This window comes from Pipistrellus hanaki (assembly GCF_964339955.1).
Source record: "Pipistrellus hanaki genome assembly, chromosome: 16".
NCBI lineage: Eukaryota > Metazoa > Chordata > Mammalia > Chiroptera > Vespertilionidae > Pipistrellus > Pipistrellus hanaki.
In genome coordinates this window covers 37710329-37728756 of record NC_140518.1, presented here as the reverse complement: position 1 = coordinate 37728756, position 18428 = coordinate 37710329, and the positions used below count along the sequence as shown (strand labels likewise).

Below are 18428 nucleotides of genomic sequence, written 5' to 3'. Positions count from 1 at the left end.
GATGCCAATCAGGGCTAGGGCCAGCTGAGGGGAAGGGCCTCGGGCAGTTGGCCGGCCACAGGAGGTTGGGGGTGTCCAATTGGAGCCCAAATCTGCTGGTTGGCCACTGCAGTGTGCATCATAGCAACTGGTCGTTCCAGTTTTTCTGTCCACTTGGCATATATATATATATATATATATATATATATATATATATACACACACACATATATACCAATGTAACCCCAATAAATTCAGTATAAACGAGCTAATGAAAATAATTATAAATAGATATTGGAACTATAAGCAAAGACTTCTTCCCCTAAATCAGGTAGTCTTTGCCCCCTCTGCAGCCTAGGTGGGCTCCATTCTCATTTTCAGTTTAACTTTGGCTGTCCAAAATGTAAAGAGAAATCAGACACCCTGGAGCTGCAGTTCTAGCTCAGCTCTTGAACCATGAATTCTGGCCTTGATCTCTCACACTTTCTGCTGCATTCTAGCCCCTTTTAACTATAACATTATTATGACCTTCTTATATTCATTTTGCCTGAAATTCATTTATTATTTACAATTGTAGACATTTTCTGTGATTTTTATCACTATATTCAAATATTCTACTGACACAAAAGATTTGTAGTTAAAAGCAACAATCCCCAGACAATTCCAAAATACAAAATCAATGTTTCTTATGGCTCATATGTTGCAATTGTTTCTGAAGTCACTTATATGTCATCTGTATGACTCATTTTCCTTTCTTTTCATTCCCATTTTTATGCTGATGAAACAAGATTGTTTTTCTCCCCAAATATATATTGCCGGTTGTTTTCTGATGGTTTAACATGTTTCTTTACTCCCTATACTTCCTATACGTTGGTAGTTTATATCTATAGATTCTATGAGAAACACTAATGGTTTTATGTCTCAAAGTACCTTCATAGTTGGTGCAAAATATTTCTACCAGAGGCACATAATCATTGGCAATGTCTCTTTTTGTGCATTTAGCCACAGAACCATTTCTTAGGTGTATTATTTCATTAAGGGTTGCAAACTGTTGGTATTCTTACTCCATCATTCCTGTGTCATTCATTAGCCTGAATATAACTAAGAAACAAAATATTGCATAAAGATGTCTAGATTAAAGTTGGCAAGAATGTAGACTTGGAATTTACTGAAGGGTCAGGCTATTACTGAGTCTGCAAGTATGAGGTTTAAGGGACATAGTGAACATCAGCTTAGAGGTCCAGGGGAGTGAAGTAACTGTGGTTCCATGTTGAGCCCTTTTCCTGGTGGAGGTGTGCCAGAAGTTCAGTGGTCACAGGACTTGTGTAGAGTGAAGACCCCCCACAGGGCAAAGAGCCTAGGATAATAGCCTCGCTGCTATAGTCCTGGATTCACAGAAAGTTATAAGGCATGCTTTATCAAAACTCATGGGTTTGCCATCTTAATGGGTACAGAACTTTCTTCTGGCCGCATTTATGTACTTCCTTTTTCTATGTATTTCCTCTTCATTAAATGAAGAGTAGGTTTAACTATGGCAACCACACCTTGGTTAGGAACTTACGTTTTATTTTATATTCATTATGAAGCTTTTGGAAGGAGTTAAGCAGATAAAGCATGTCATTCTATTGGGATGGGTGATCTGCCATGGACCCTGAATGCCCTTTGTCTTTCTACTGGGTATGTCAGAAATGCAAAGCCCTGAGATCTCATTACTTCAGAAATTTATCAAGGTTGTTTCCGCAGTGAGCAACCCTGAGTGTGAGGTCATGTTCCTGTACACAGAGAATGGACTTGGATCTGCTTACCACAAAGGTGGTGAGTTCCCCAAACTCAGTGGTCCTCCCCTAAAATGCAGCCTACTCTATATGCTGTCACTCACCTAGTCCCACCTGCAACACACTCATGGAACATGGGAGGGCATAAGGAACTGATATGAATATGAACTATTGATTTTGGTCTGAGTAATATATGTGATTTTTTACAGAGAGGAAGAGAGAGGGTGAGAGAGTTAGAAACATCGATGAGAGAGAAACATTGATCAGCTGCCTCCTGCACACCTCCTACTGAGAATGTGCCCACAACCACGGTACATGCCCTTGATCAGAATCGAACCTGGGACCTTTAAGTCCGCAGGCCAATGCTCTATCCACTGAGTCAAACCAGTTAGTTAGGGCAGGAAGTCACCTTTTGATTCCCATCAGGGCACATGCCAGGTCTACAGGCTCAATCCCCAGTGAGGGCATTCAGGAGACAGCTGATGGATGATTCTCTCTCATTTCGGATGTTTCTTTCTCTCTCCTATCTCTCTCTCTCCCTCTCCCTCCCTCTCTCTGAAATCAATAGAAAACATATTTAACCCTAGCCAGTTTTGCTCAGTGGATAGAGCATCAGCGCTCAGACTGAAGGGTCCCTGGTTCAATTCCCATCAAGGGCACCTATCTCTATCGCAGACTCTATCCAAGTCCCAGTCCGGGTGCCTGTGGGAGGCAACCAATCAATGTGTTCCTCTCACATAGATATTTCTCTCTATATATGTCTCTCTCTCTCCCTTCCACTCTCTCTAGAAATCATTGGAAAAAATATCCTCAAGAGAGGATTAACAAAAATAAATAAATAAATAAATAAATTAAAAAAATATTTTTTTAAAAGGAGAAGAAGGGCCTTCTATGGCCCACAATGATAATATCAATGCTCCTTTAGCAAGTAGGTGACGAGAAAGTGGGTACAATCGTCCAAGGACATCAGGCACTGCCAGCAAGAATAGGGCCCCTTCAGAAAATGCTATCAGTTGTAAATCTGCCCCGGAAATAGAGAGAAGGGGACATGAGGGCCCAGGGTGTATTCTCCCTCCCCCTCTCCCTCTCTTGCCCCACCCAGGCTCAGTGCCTCATCTTCCTCCTGGCCTTACTTCTCAGCACTTTGCTCAGAGGAGCAGTTGCTTTCCCCCACCCTCTGGGCTAATCCCAGGTTCTGGTGTGTCTGGGGTGGGGCCCAGTCCTGCAGTGGGCTGGCACTCGGAGTCCGGCTTTATTAAGCCCTGGACTTGTGCTGAGGCAGCAGGAGAAAGCCTGGCCGCGGAATCTTTGGTACCAGTAACGGAACCTCTGCCACCCAGGAGAGCCCACCTGCTGCCATGGGCCGCTACCGCATCCGCGTGGCCACCGGGGCCTGGCCCTTCTCTGGGTCATTCAACCGCGTGCAGCTATGGCTGGTGGGGGAGCGCGAGGAGGCGGAGCTGGAGCTGCAGCTGAGGCCAGCGCGGGGCCAGGTGGGGCTCAATGCATGAGGGCGGGCAGGACGCTAGAGGCTAGGAGCCAGTGATGGGCATTCATGCTGGAACTTCCAGTGAGAAGGGACGCCAGCATCTGGGTGGGTTATAGGTTCAGAGCCAGAACCCAGCTGGGCTCAACCTGTCTCTCCCTGTCTGAGACTGTGGTCCTCTCATCCTCCACTATTTCCCTAAGTGATCCCAGGCCAGTATCACTCTGGGATCAATGGTCAAAGGGAAGGATCTCCAAGAGCTTAGGCGCAGTGAAAGCTCAGTTTATGGACAGGGTAGGTGATGATGCTCAGTCCTCAATAAAAAACACTCAGGCCTCACCCCGAGTTCCAGGTCTACCAGGTTCTGGTCCCCACAGGTGGAGGAGTTTGAGCAGGACATTCCCCAGGACTTGGGGCCACTGCAGTTCGTGAAGTTGCGCAAACACCACTCCCTGGTGGACGACGCCTGGTTCTGTGACCGCATCACCGTGCAGGGCCCGGGAGCCTTGGAGGAGGCCGCCTTCCCCTGCTACCGCTGGGTGCAGGGCGAGGGCCTGCTGACCCTGCCCGAGGGCACTGGTGAGGGGGCACCTCAGGGAAGTGGGTGTGGGACTCAGGGAGTACTGGAGGTGAGGGGAGGCAGAGGGTAGTACTATAGAAGGCCCTAGGAGTTGAAATACTGTATGCTCAGCAGGTTAAAGTTGGCCAAGACAGGAAATAGGGAAAAGTTATACATAGAGTTACAAAGGCTGGAAGTGGGACTGGACAAGGAAATAATGGATGTGTAGATCCCACCTCCCAAAAGGTGAGCAGAGTTAGAGGGAGGTGCAGCAGTGCTGGGAAACAGAAGAGCCAAAGTAAAGGGGAAAGGAGATCTCCATGTGACTGGGAACAAGTTAGGGCAGGGACATATGATCCCACAGAGGAGGCAGAGAAGGGGAGCAAATAAATGATATGATGTGGAGAGCTGGTTTGTGAAGAGTTGAGTTCCATGTTTTCATGAAAGAAAACTGTGAGAGCAGGAAGCACTCTGACTAGGGTGGAAATGAATGAGGACAGCAAAGAGAGAATCGGCTACCTTAGGAAATAAGTATGAGAGACAATTTAGGAAAATGACAGGTAAGAATGGAAGCTTAAACTAAATATCTTTGAGCACAAGTAAGAATATGTAAAATGAGGGCAAGATTAAGACAGGTGACCAACTATGAACTATGTGCAGTCTAGGACAGGTGAGATGAAGTCAGATAAAATAGCAATGTGGATCCACTATTGGGTTTGGCACACATAGAACAGGTGACTGTGGAAGTAGGTTGAGGTCAGAGGATGTAAGTGTGCCTAACTTGAAATACGTCATTTTGGAGAACAGCTTAAGGTGTGGACAGGGAAGGACCAGGACAGGAGAAATTAACAAAGGAATATGGAGTAATGTCAGATAAGTATGGATTTTTCAGCTGATTAAGAAATTTATAGCCCTTGTGATGAAGAAAAGCAGTGGATAGGAAAATTTTAGTTAAGGTTTACAATAGGGTGACCAAAAAATGGGATTTTCCTTTCAGGAAAAATATGAGATTGAAGATTGGTGAAATTAAGAAAAGGGAGTGAGAAAAGATGAATGACTAGGGGACTAAGCAGAGCCAGAGAGAAAAAAATCAAAAGAATATGATGCCATACAGTTAAGAAATAGGAGACTATGATCCCACTTCCAGAAATATATCCTAAGAAGCCCTACACACCAATCAGAAAGAATATATGCACCCCTATGTTCATTACAACATTATTTATAATGCCTAAGATCTGGAAACAGATCAAGTGTCCATCATTAGATGAGTGGATAAAGAAGCTGTGGTATATTTACACAATGGAATAGTTTGTAGCTATAAACAAGAAGGATTTCTTACCCAAACAACAGCATGGATAGACCTAAAGAATATTTTTCTGAGTGAAATAACTCAGTTGGAGAAAGACAAGTATCACATGATCTCACTTATAAGTGGAATCTAATGAACACAATAAACTGATGAACAAAATCGATCCAGAGATATAGAAGCATGGAGCAGACTGACATACTCAGAGGTGGGGTGTTGAGTGAAGGGAGATGGGAAAAGATTAGAACAAAAGAACTTATATACATACATGCATAACTATGGATACAGCCAATAGTGTGGTGAAGGCCTCAAGTAAGGTGAGGGTAGAGAGGGGGATAGAATGGAGGGAATAATTGAGGGATATCTATAATACTGTCAACAATTTAAAAATAAAAATAAACAGAACACTGGAAGGAGTCAGGGCATATCATGAGATTGAAGAAACCATTGAGGAGAATTGCTTTGTTGTCTCCTCAGCCCGCCTGGCAGGAAACAATACCTTGGATGTCTTCCAGAAGCATTGAGAAAAGGAACTGGAGGAAAGACAGAAAATCTACTGGTAACCACCCTATTAGAAACCTCCCAGCTGTACCCCCTTCCCTGACAACTTCCTCCATCAATGACTTCTACCCCCTCCATTAACCTTTGTCCCCATATCTTAGCTGGGCCACCTGGAAGGAAGGGTTACCCATGACAATTGCTGCAGACACTATAGATGATCTGCCTTCAAATATGCGATTCCATGAGCAGAAGAGGCTTCACTATGAATGGACAGTGATTACAGGGTGAGGAAATGGTCAGAGTGGAGTAGGGCTGGTGGATCCAGAAACAGGATTTGGTAAATTGATGGTTTCATCCTTGATGTCTGCTCTAGGATTATGGAGATGGTCCTCAAATATGTTTACACCCTCCCAAGCCCCTGGAAACGCCTGGAAGATTTTGACCAGATCTTCTGGGGACAAAAGACTGCCCTGACTGGTCAGTTGTTTGTCCAGGTCCCCATAACCCCTTGATGACCCTATTAATGAGGTATGTGTCACATTGCATAGTCTCCAAACTTCTTGCCAAAATAACTTGAGAGCTGGGGATCTCACAAAGGCCTCATAAATGAAAACATGTGGGCTGGGTATGGAGGAGTCATGTGACTAAATCCTCGATTAGTAGAGTCTGAAGGAGAGGAACATCAGGTTATGGTGACTATCTTCCTCCTGACCACACAGAGAAGGTTCACCAGCGCTGGCAGGAAGATGAGCTTTTTGGCTACCAGTTCCTCAATGGCACCAACCCCATGCTGCTGAGACGCTCCACCTCTCTGCCCTCCAGGCTGGTGCTGCCCTCAGGGATGGAGGAGCTTCAGGCCCAGCTGGAGAAAGAACTCCAGGTGCAGCCTCCAGCCCCTGATTGTCTTCTCCCTGTCTGTGAGGTGGTGAAGGGGAGGAACCAAAGTTGAGTCTGGAAAGAGAGGCTGTGGTAACCCACTATCCCTGGGTGTAGAGTCCTCTGCTGGGAAAACCTGGCAGAGGTGAAAATGTAGAGAAAGCATCGAAGCTGGATTCTGCCAATAAAGCTGACCATTCGGAGATGGTGGAGAAAGGAGCTTAGGCAGCCTGACAAGGGGAGAGCTGGGCATACCTGTGGGACAGAATCAATGGGCATATTTAGTCCTAAAACTGCCTCTGACACAGACAAGTTGCATGTCTCTAGGGAAGCTTCCTTCCATGGGGGTCTTAGCCCTCCCTGTAAAATAAGAGAACTTGAACTTGATGCTCTGGTGCTTCCTTCAGTTCTGCAACTACAATAGGACTCAGATACTGATAGGGGATAATGACAAGAGAGTTATGTCTTTACATTTCTTCCCCTTTGCCTTGGACCTGTGGATGTGTGCTTTCAACTCTAACTCTGGATTCATTCCTCTTTCCTTAGAATGGTTCCCTGTTTGAAGCTGACTTCATCCTACTGGATGGAATTCCAGCCAACATGATCCAAGGAGAGAAGCAGTACCTGGCTGTCCCCCTTGTCATGCTGAAGATGGAGCCCAGTGGGAAGCTGCTACCCATGGTTATCCAGGTGAGGTGTCCTCAGAAACCTCTGCCCAACGCTGCTCTATGTTCAAAGACAGCGGACAAAGACAGCAGGCTCTGTCACCCACCCCTGCATCATTCAGTGATATCTATCCTTGTATCCAATATCTCCTTTCTACCTTACAGCCTACTCACTACTCACCTGGAATTACTTTTTTGAGAGTCAGAATGCTGTTAGTTCTCACCATAAGACTATCTTTTTCCACCTATGATTCTGTGGAATATCCCTTCTTTCTTAGACATATTTTCTCCCTTGGTTGTAATGTGTTTTCACACTTAACTGTTCTCATCAATCAGTTCATAGGAACTGTTATTTATCTCACATGTCCACCTTCTCCTTCTGATTCTACCATCCTAACTCACACCTTCATCAAGTTTCCCTCAGTCATACTAGACACCTCTTTCCAATTCCTCCTGCTTTGAACCAGAGCATCATGGCACTGACACTTCCCCATAGCACTTGAGAGGATGAACGGAAGGGCCTTCATTCTTCCAACTATATTGTAATCCCTGGGAGACAACAATCAGTCACCAGTGTTTCCCCAGAATAATAAGCGTGTCTTCTAACATAGGAAGAAGCCAATGAATGCTTAGCTCCTCTTGATTTCAGATCCAGCCTCCCAGCCCCAGCTGCCCCACCCCACCACTGTTCCTGCCCTCAGATCCTCCCCTTGCCTGGCTCCTGGGAAAGATGTGGGTCCGAAGTTCAGATTCCCAACTGCATGAGCTCCAGTATCACTTGCTGAGCACTCATCTGCTGGGTGAGGTCATCGCTGTGGCCACCATGAGGTGCCTCCCAGGACTGCACCCTGTCTTTAAGGTACATCCTCTCATCCTTTGCCCTCCTTGTCCCATCTCCCTCACATCCCAGAGGAAGGAAACAACACAACAATTCTCTAGGATTTAAAAAGCATAAGCCACCTGTTTGGGAAGAAGTTAACCAAGCTTTTTCTAATTGAATGAGTATCTGCATTGTTGTAATAAAAAAAATATTTGTGATTTGTAAACAGACAAGAGGCAATTATCGTGTCAGGACTTTGCAACTTGTGGCTGTATTTCTAAAGTTTAAATTATTTTATTTTGAGATATTCATAGGTTCTTATGCAGTTTGAAGAAATAATACAGAGATACCATCTATTAAGTCAAATTACTTAGCAAATATTCAGCACTTATTGCAAGGCAGCTCTGATATTCTCCAGCAGAGTCTGCTGTAGAGCAGAAATGTAATTACATAAATAAAAAGTATTGCTCTGCTTCACAGAGTTAGCATTTAACTGGCAAGACAAACGGTACACATGGAAAATAACCAATCAGCTGGGGAGAGATCAATGCAGGGTGGGGGAAAGGAGACTTACATAATTCTTTAAACTATAAAGAATTTAACTTTTTTTTTTTTTTTAAATAAGAGCAACCATGGAACAGAATCTGGATATAAAGTTGAAATCAAAACAGAAAACAATCAACACCACAGCTTAGGATTCATTAAGTAGAAGCTCAAAGGAATAAAAGACCCGCCCAAAGGCTTATTTAACCTGCCCAATGAGAGGTGCATGACGTGGTCGTTAGAGCAATGGAAAGGAAAATGCAAAGACTTTGTGATGAGAGGAAATAGTAGTTGCAGCATTACTGAGGGCAAGATTGGAGAGAAAGCTCAGGAGTATGGGCTGCTGCAACCACTAGACTACCCTGTAGATAGTTGTACTGATCCAGAAACATTGTAATTATACACAGTAATGAGCCTAGTATCTATTACTAACCAGAAGGCAACAAAAATAGCCTGTTGCTAGCCTACAAAACATTTGTGAAATCTTGATGACACTAACAGCAGGAGCAAGAAAGGTACAAGCTTATGAACCAGAACAATTGTCAGAAACAATACAGTCAGCAGAAGCTCATTTTGAAGTCAAAGATGATATGTTCGGTTTTAGGTACATGGAGTTGGAAGTGGTGGCAAGATATGTGTATGCATGCTGGGTAGAACATCTGAATTGTGTTTCTTCCAGGAGTCCCAACCTTCATCTCCAAACCTATCCATTGGTAGCAATGACCCCTTTGGCCGGGGATAACATAGACAAAATAGCCCTTAACAGAATTCCTTGATGTTGGAGTTAATTGACTTTATGATGCTTTTTCATCACCATTTGCTCTCTATCTTGATGATTGAACCAACTTTTACATTTCAAAACCCCCCCCCTTCCACAGCCCCCTCTATAGCTGTCTCCCCTCTCCATAACAATTTCATCCCACAGCAAACACGTGAGTTGTTATCAGGCCACCAGGAGGGCTAGGCCTTCCCCCTTCATAAAGGCTGTGCATTCAGACTGCTGGTGTTTGCATTCTGAATCCTGGCCTCAGTTCTTACCAGATGTGCGTTCAGGGTCCTCATCTCTAAATGGCAATAATAGATGCATCATCATGGAGGTGATTGACAGCATTACATAGGCTAAATGTGACAAAAAAATAATAGTTTTTGCTATTATGATTAGTTCTTTGTCTTCTGGTTTCTTCCCTCCTCATGTGGACTTGGGGTGTCCTATGACCCTCAGCATCTTTAGTGGTCTTTCAAGGGTATTAGACCAATGTGAGTTGCTTTGCTATGTTGGTACCAATGGTATCAACTGGGTCCTTCCCTCTCTGCAGCATCACCAGCTCACATAAATAACAATATTGCATAAATCCCCCATCACTGGATGAAGAAAAAAATGTCTAAGACAAAAGGAAATGCACATGAGGATCAGATGGCCTTTTTTCAAGGCAAAGGAAAAGCAGGAGAGAGAGCCCTAACTAACAGTGCCTAATTGGGGGTGGAAGGAGATTTGACAATAGCCCCTCTGCTGTTAAAGATGGTAGATCAATAAGATTCCTTTAATTCTGACTGAAAGTACCCTGCCCAACCCAACCCTGAAATTTTAAAAATGCAAGAGTAAAATAACTAAAGGTTGGAGGAGCAACTTTGAAAATTAATAGAAAGGCTAGTTTAAACCTAATTGGGGGTGGAAGGAGATTTGACAATAGCCCCTCTGCTGTTAAAGATGGTAGATCAATAAGATTCCTTTAATTCTGACTGAAAGTACCCTGCCCAACCCAACCCTGAAATTTTAAAAATGCAAGAGTAAAATAACTAAGGTTGGAGGAGCAACTTTGAAAATTAATAGAAAGGCTAGTTTAAACTGTAAGGATGTGGCCGAAACGGTTTGGCTCAGTTTGGAAAATGGTTTGGAAAGAGCGTCGGCCTGTGGACTGAAAGGTCCCAGGTTTGATTCCTGTCAAGGGCATCTACCTTGGTTGTGGGCACATCCCCAGTGGAGGGTGTGCTGGAGGCAGCTGATGTTTCTAACTATCTATCCCTCTCTCTTCCTCTCTGTAAAAAAATCAATAAAATATATTTTAAAAATTATGTCATCTAACGATGCAAGGCTGTCTCACACTTAAAAAAAAAAATAAACTATAAAGATGTATAAGATAGAAAAATTATTTTGAAAAATCCAAAGATAAAGGATTGATTCTCAAATGACACAGGGTGGGACTAATAATAATGATAACAGCTACTATTCAAGGACATCTGTGTGCTAGGCAGTGTACTGAACACTCTCATATGTTATACACATAAGCATCACCACAGCGCCTGCGATGCGACCCTATTGCCATCCCCTGTAAAGAAATAAAGAGATGGGTGTTTAGAGGGTTTATTATCTTGGTCAAGTATCAAAGTAAGTGGTGAAGTGTATATTAAAGTCCAGGTCAATCAGACTCCAAAGCTCAACTCACAGAGCAATGGGAGAATATGAGACTAAGAGATCAGAGAGGGAGGAGACTACCTGGCAAAGGCACCAGCAGGTAGGAAAGCATCAAGAGAAGAGGGATAGAAAGCCACATGCTGAGTGCCCCATACTAATAAGGAAGGATCTACGCTTGTTGTCCATAAACCACCCCTCCACCCTTCTCCATCCAGCTCCTGATCCCACACACCCGCTACACCATGGACATCAACACCCGGGCACGGAATGAACTCATCTCAGAAGGAGGCTTATTTGATAAGGTAAGGAGGTGGATTGTGGGACCACCCAATCACCCAAGTCTGTATGACTTCCTGTCACTTTCAACATTCCAGGCCCCGCTGTGTGACTGTCCTGACCCTTTAACCCAGGAGCCTTGTCCCTATACCAATGTCATTGAATCTGAAAAGGCCACATCTGACCACTTTACATACTATGCCATGTTTTCTAGTTCTGTTTGTCCCCTTAAGTCCTCTCATTTCTGTTGTCACAGGGATGGAGCACAGGTGGAGGGGGCCATATACAGGTGCTCCGTCGGGCCATGGCTAAGCTGACCTACCGCTCCCTCTGTCCTCCTGACGATCTGGCTGACCGGGGCCTGCTGGGAATCCCAAGTGCCCTCTATGCCCATGATGCTTTACGGCTCTGGGAGATCATTGCTCGGTGGGTGAGAGTTGGAGAAATAAAAGGTCATTGGGAACAGTGAGAATGGGGCTTTAACCTAAGATCACCATGAGGCCAAAGGAATATGAAAGAAGAAAGTCCAGAAAGGAGAAGCAAAGGAGTCAATTGAGAAGAGATTAGGAACAGTGAAGAGATGGTGGGTAAGGTCTGAGGATGGGAAGGTTGAAATAAACAGTGTAAGTAAGTAGATTTGTGTGGTTGAGTGAAACTATGGGATCTGGTGGAATCAGACATCTATACTAAAGTTAAAGAGGGTAGATCATTTTGTTATGAAGAGTGACTATGAACCATGTGTCTGCAATGCTATTATATATTTATTTATATTGATTTCAGAGAGGGAGAGGGAGAAAGTTACAGAATCATCAATAATGAGAATCACTGATTAGCTGCCACCTGTTAAGGATCTAGCCAGCAACCCAGACACGTGCCCCAACTGGGAATTGAACTGTGACCTCCTGGTTCATAGGTCCACACACAACCACTGAGGCACACTGGCCAGGCAGAATTCTTAAAACTAACATCCCACATTTCCTTTCTAAACTAGCGTGTAGAAAGACCTTCAGGGTGCCCCAAAAGGAAAGTCTTATCAGATCTGTCCTCAGGTGCAGTGAGAATCAGCTGGATAGACAACACAGAAAAGGAGTAGCAGCCAGAGACTAGAGCCTTCTCCTCTCAAGGAGCTCAGCTCCCTTCTCCTCTGGGCAGGTACGTGGAGGGGATCGTCCACCTCTTCTACCACGGGGATGACGTCGTGAGAGGGGACCCTGAGCTGCAGGCCTGGTGTCGGGAGATCACTGAGGTGGGGCTGTGCCAGGCCCAGGGCCGAGGTAAGATCCCTCCCCAGAGAAGGGAGCTCCTAGACCCTCTGACCAGAGGCCCTTTTCAGCCTTGCCTTTCTGGGACCATGACCCCAACCCCTCATCAGCCCCTGTCCCCCCACACATGGAGCATCTTATTCCCATTTCCACTTCCTAAGTCTCAGGACAATTCTAGAAACCCAAGAATTGGCCTCCCCCTCCTTTTCATAGAGGCCCCTAATCTGCCAAAAGGACTAATAGGCCAGAACCATAGTCAGTAAGGGATCTGCCCAGGCCCTGCCAGGCTCTTCTAATTATTGTCTGTTTTCTTTATTAAGGATAGAAATGGGGGGCCCATGAAATCCTACCCTAGCTTTCCCTCCCTTTTCCTCCTTCTTAATACTGTCCAGCACTCACACAGGATCCAGACATCCTACACGCCTGCCAAGTGCAGGGCCATTTCTAGATGTAGTCTCAGTACTGTATATATTTGACTTAAACTCAAACTCAGTGTCATGATCCTTGGGACTGAAGTTTTTTTAAAAAAAGTGTACTCCTCACCAGTGAACTAACCACCTGTAGTTCCCCTGCCCCATTTTATATTGATAAAAGGCTAAGAAATAGCCTTTATTGAGCTCTTCCTAGGTTCATATTTCTCTCTCTCGTACACATAGGCCAGAGGGGACTGTTTTGAATCATCCTTTAGCTCCTTCCCCCTTCAGTCTTCACACCAATACCTTGAATGCTTTACACTCCCTATGGGCAATAACTGTCACCAACAGCTAAGATCTGTTACTTATAACCAGGCCCAGAGGATGCACACATCATAAACCACTCGCCTACCATGGATTGGAGTCCTATCTCAAAGCATCTGGGGCTATACCTTCCCCATTCATCCAAGAACACCTCCAAAATCCTTCACGACCAAAACCTCTGTAGTATGTCTCATTTCTGGCAGTCAGGCTCCACCTGATCCAAAACACCCTTCTCATTCTCTCTTTTGTGCTTCTCCCCATGAAATACCCACATCAGAGCACTTGTAAAACTTATTCGAATGTGTGCTTTAACCTCTTGCACCCACACTGTGTCTCCAGCAATTTTCACGGTTTCTTTGTGCCATCCTTCGCTCATCACCCTCATTAAAGACAGTGTATTAAGATTTTCTCTTCCGCCAATACTGGTTTGGCTCAATGGATAGAGTGTCGGCTTTCAGACTGAAGGGTCCCAGGTTCGATTCTGGTCAAGGGCATGTACCTTGGTTGCAGGCATATCCTCAGTGGGGGTTGTGCAAGAGGCAGCTGATTGATGACTCTCTATCATTGATTTTTCTAACTCTCTCTCTCTCTCTCTCTCTCTCTCTCTCTCTCTGTACAAAATCAATAATATATATTAAAAAGAAAAGATTTTCTCTTCCCCGACCTCTGCTTGAGAAAGCTATTTAATCTCATTGGCTTTTAATATCCTTTCACTGAAATGAATGTATTTCTTGTCCCAATTGAAATAATGAATGTGACTAGGTTGAAACGTGTAAAACAAACAATATAAAATTATTGTGATCCTATGCCCCACTCCAAAAAATTACCTCCTGAATACGGTCAGCAAGTGTAATATGTGAGCAGGTCCTTAAACACCCTGATCAGCATCTCAACTGTAAATTGAGTGGATTGGATGGTGTTCCAGTTCCAAAATGAGTCCATGACTTCTCTTTTTTTCTGCATCATAGCCCAGATACCTGAAATGTTTTCCAGAAATTAGGAGAGCAACCTCATATTCTTAATCGTGTTGGGGGAGGTTGGAAATTTTATTAAAATAACATAAACCTAGAGAAAAGCTAATGTTATAAATCATAGGCTACAACTTGAACTTTTATTAAGGTGACATACCTGTGTAATTAGCACAAATTACAAAAAAAAAAAAAAACAAACACAAAACAAAACATTGCTAGCTCCCCAGAAAGCCCCTTGTGCTATTCCAGTCCTTACCTATCCAAAGGTAACCACTTCATACTGCACAGGTTAGTTTTACCTGTTTGAACTTCACACAAAAACATGCACTCACTAATGTCTCCAAATTGTTTGAAATTTACCCATGCTGCCGTGAAATGTGGCATGTAGTTCACTGTTCTCATTGTATATTATTCCATTTTGTGAATATGGTGGACTTTAGTTTTTTCCTTTCTCCCATTGATGGGCATTTGGTTTGTTTCCATTTCGAGGCTATTAATGTCATTTCTGCTGTGAACAATGTCATGTGTACAGTTCTGTTGGGTTGTATCTAGAAGTGAAATTGATGATCATAGGATATGTGTATGTTCTGCTTTAGTGGTTTCTGACAGTTTTCCAGTATGCTTATATACATTTACTCATCCTCCACAAAGTATGAGGTATAGTCAAATATTTGAAAAAATGCTTTGGTCACATTGTGAATATGTTATGTTTTCACATTTGAGTTTAAGTTGTATTCTCCCAGTGACTGATAGAACCGAGGAACTTGTCCTAGGTTTAGTAGCCACATGGATATCCTCCTTTGTGTGGAGCCTGTCACTCTCCTGTATCATTTTATTTTGGGTGTCTACCTCTCTCCTGTTGCTTTTAACCACTTTTTGAACACTGGATAGTTGACCAACCAGCTTCTCGGCTCTGCCCACTCTCTACCTTATAAACAAACATACCTACAATGGACTGAGGGGCTTTGCATGAACTGTCCCTTTATAAGGTAACTATTATCATCTCTATTTTCATAGTAAAATAAACAGAAGCTCAGAGAAGCTAAGCAGTCAGTCCAAGGTAATGAGTTAGTCAGCAGCAAAGCAAGGACTGGTCTCTTGACTAAATTATTAGCTATCCCCTTTACATCGCATATCTCCTTCCCTGCCTTACTTATATTCTTATCACTATCTCACACACTGTGTATAATTTTACTTAGTTGTTCTGTTTATTATCATTCTTCACTACTACAGTCTGTTTTGTCCACCAACATATTCCCAGTGCCTGTATAGTGTCTGGTACATAGTAGTTCATGACATATATATATTCACACACACACACACACACACGGACATGACACGCTATCAGCGTTTATTTCCTTATCTCCTTTGGAACTGCAGTGTCTAAGCTTTGCTCTTTACTCTAGGTTTCCCTGTGTCCTTCCAGTCTCGGGCTCAGCTCTGTCATTTCCTTACCATGTGCATCTTCACATGCTCTGCCCAGCATGCAGCAATCAACACAGGCCAGGTATGGGTCTCTGAGAGAAAGCTTGAGGATACTTGAGGAACAGAGCTGGGGTCTAAGTTCCTGAATCAGAGTTTCTAAGTGACTCCAGATTATTCTTCTTCCAGTTCGACTGGTATGCCTGGGTCCCTAATGCCCCAAGCTCAATGCGGATGCCCCCACCCACCACCAAGGAAGATATCACAATGGACACAGTGATGGGCTCACTACCTAATGTCTGGCAGACCAGTCTTCAAATGTTAGCCACATGGCTCGTTAGCCGGTCTTCGCTAGATATGGTGAGAAGGGACCTCTGGAGTTCTGAGGAGACTGATGGCTGACAAAGAGACTTAAGGGTGAGGGACTGGAGTTTTGGTTCCTTTTTCTTGGTACTAGAAGATAATTGATCCTTTCTTTCTGCTTCAGGTACCACTGGGGCATCACAAAGAAGAGTATTTCTCAGGTCCTGAGCCCAAGGCTGTTTTAAGCCAGTTCCAGGCTGATCTGGACAAACTGGAAAAGGAAATTGTGGCCCGGAATGAGCAGCTAGACCTTCCCTATGAATACCTGAAGCCCAGCCGCATAGAAAGTAGTGTCACTATCTGAACCCAAATTGGTCACCGTTCAAATACTTGAGGCCCCCACCATGCTTAACATTTCCCCTTGATTTTTACTGTTTTCATGGGTCTGAGTTGCTATGGTTCTGTTTTTCTCCTCTTGAGTTCCCCACCATATACCTCACCTGCATGAGGCATTGTCCTTACTTCCAGTTTCCTTAAGAGAATGATCTTTACCTTGAAACCAACTCCCTTAGAGAAATCAAATAGCTACTCATTTTCTTTCCTATGGATATTTTGCCTTCTCCATTTGTCAATAAATTATATAATGACATTACATTATCATTGATATAAGTGATTTAAAGTTATTTTTAATGGTGTATCTAATTTTTAATACTTTGGGAGACAGAAGTTAATTCCATTCCTTTTTTCTAATCTGGATATCAGTTATCACAGCACTGTTCATTGAAAAGCCCATCCTCCCTAATCATCTATAATGCTGACATAGATTAAGTTGCCATCTATGAATGAATTAGTTCTTAGCTTTCCAGTATTTATACCACACTAACATAATTACCACAGCTTTATACTTAACATAGTCTGCCTTTTACTGACATATTCATCCAATTTGTTCTTTTGAGGTACTTTAGCTTTCCTTGGGCTTCTGGCTTCCTAAAGGCCTGGTGCATGAAATTCATGCATAGGTGCAGTCCCTAGGCCTGGCCAGTGATTGAAGCACAAACGTCTGACATGGAAGGGCAGGCCCCAGCTGACCTCTGGGCCCTGAGTAGCACCTGGGTCCCCGGGCCCCACTCACCCTCTACCCCCACCTGAGTCCCCACGCAGAGATACGGTGAGCATTGCTGGATGCCACAAGCCGAGGCCCATGGGCCTCTGGGCTGCCCAGCAGCACCACGCTGAAACCGGGTGGGCAGCATGTCCTCTCCTGGTCAGCCTCATAGGCAGGCACCTGTAAGAACCCATAAGGAACCTGACTGTCCCCTATGGTCCCAGCAGCTGCAGCCCACCATGTTCCATTCTGCCCCTGGTGGTCAGCACATGTCATAGTAAGTGGTTGAACTCCCAGTTGAAGAATTTGCATATTAGGCTTTTATTATATAGGATACTAGAGGCCCAGTGCATGGATTTGTGCACTGGTGGGGTCCCTCAGCCTGGCCTTCGGGGATCAGACCGAAATCGGCTATCCAACTTCCACAAAGAGGTTCCACTCTCAACAAGGTGGAAAGAGAAGAATCATACCTCAACATAATAAAAACTATATATGATAAACCCACAGCTAACATCATACTCATGGGCAAAAACTAAAAACATTTCCCCTAAGAACAGGAACAAGACAGGGATGCTCACTCTCACTACCCGTTTGACATAGAACTAGAAGTATTAGCCATTGCAATTAGACTAGAAGAAATAAAAGGCATCCAAATTGAAAAATAAGAAATAACACTACCTTATTTGCAGATGACATGATATTATACATAAAAAACCTGAAAGACTCCATCAAAAAACTAATAGACTTAATAAATGAATGCGGCAATGTAGCAGGATATTAGCGCCAAGAAATCTGGCATTTCTATACACCAATAGTGAACTTACAGAAAGACTAAAAAAGCAATCCAATTTACCATCACACCAAAAAAAATTAAGATACCTAGGAATAAACTAAGGAGATAAAAGACCTATACATGGAAAACTACAGGACACTGAAAAAAGAGATACCCTATTTCCCTGAAAATAAGACAGTGTCTTATATTAATTTTTGCTCCCAAAGATACTCTAGGTACCTCATATAAATGGAAACATGCATTATTCTCTGCGACTGGCTGATTTTTCTTAAACCAAATATCCTCAAGTTAAGCCATGTTATACCATGTATCTGAATTTGCTTCCTTTTTAAGGCTGAATAATATTCTATTGTATGTATATGTCACATTTTGTTTATCCATTCAGCTACCGATGGGCACTGGGTTGCTTTTACCTTTTGGCCATTGTCAGTAATGTCCCGGTGAATATAAGTGTATAAATGACAGATGAGTCCCTGCTTTGAACCCTTTTGGCTACATACCAGCAGTGGAGTTACTGGATCATATGCTAATTCAATTTTTAATTATTTGAGGATTCATCACACTGTTTTCCACTGTGGCTGCACTATTTTATGTTTCCTACATCAGTGCCAGGGATTTCAGTTTCTCCACATCCTT

At 43.6% G+C, this 18428-nt stretch overlaps 1 protein-coding gene across 1 annotated transcript; it reads left to right on the top strand.

Annotated features, from left to right (window-relative positions):
- Positions 1-3112: 3112 nt before the first annotated feature.
- LOC311611261 (polyunsaturated fatty acid lipoxygenase ALOX12-like) lies at positions 3113-16367 on the top strand (the record flags this gene model as incomplete). The annotated part of the gene is given in 15 exon segments (XM_084863284.1): positions 3113-3247; positions 3618-3819; positions 5583-5626; positions 5630-5664; positions 5768-5890; positions 5980-6083; positions 6326-6486; positions 7029-7172; positions 7797-8006; positions 11139-11225; positions 11456-11625; positions 12352-12473; positions 15576-15676; positions 15781-15951; positions 16079-16367. Coding segments are annotated over 15 exon segments (1989 nt in total). The 3' UTR covers positions 16259-16367.
- Between the last annotated feature and the right edge of the window lie 2061 nt (positions 16368-18428).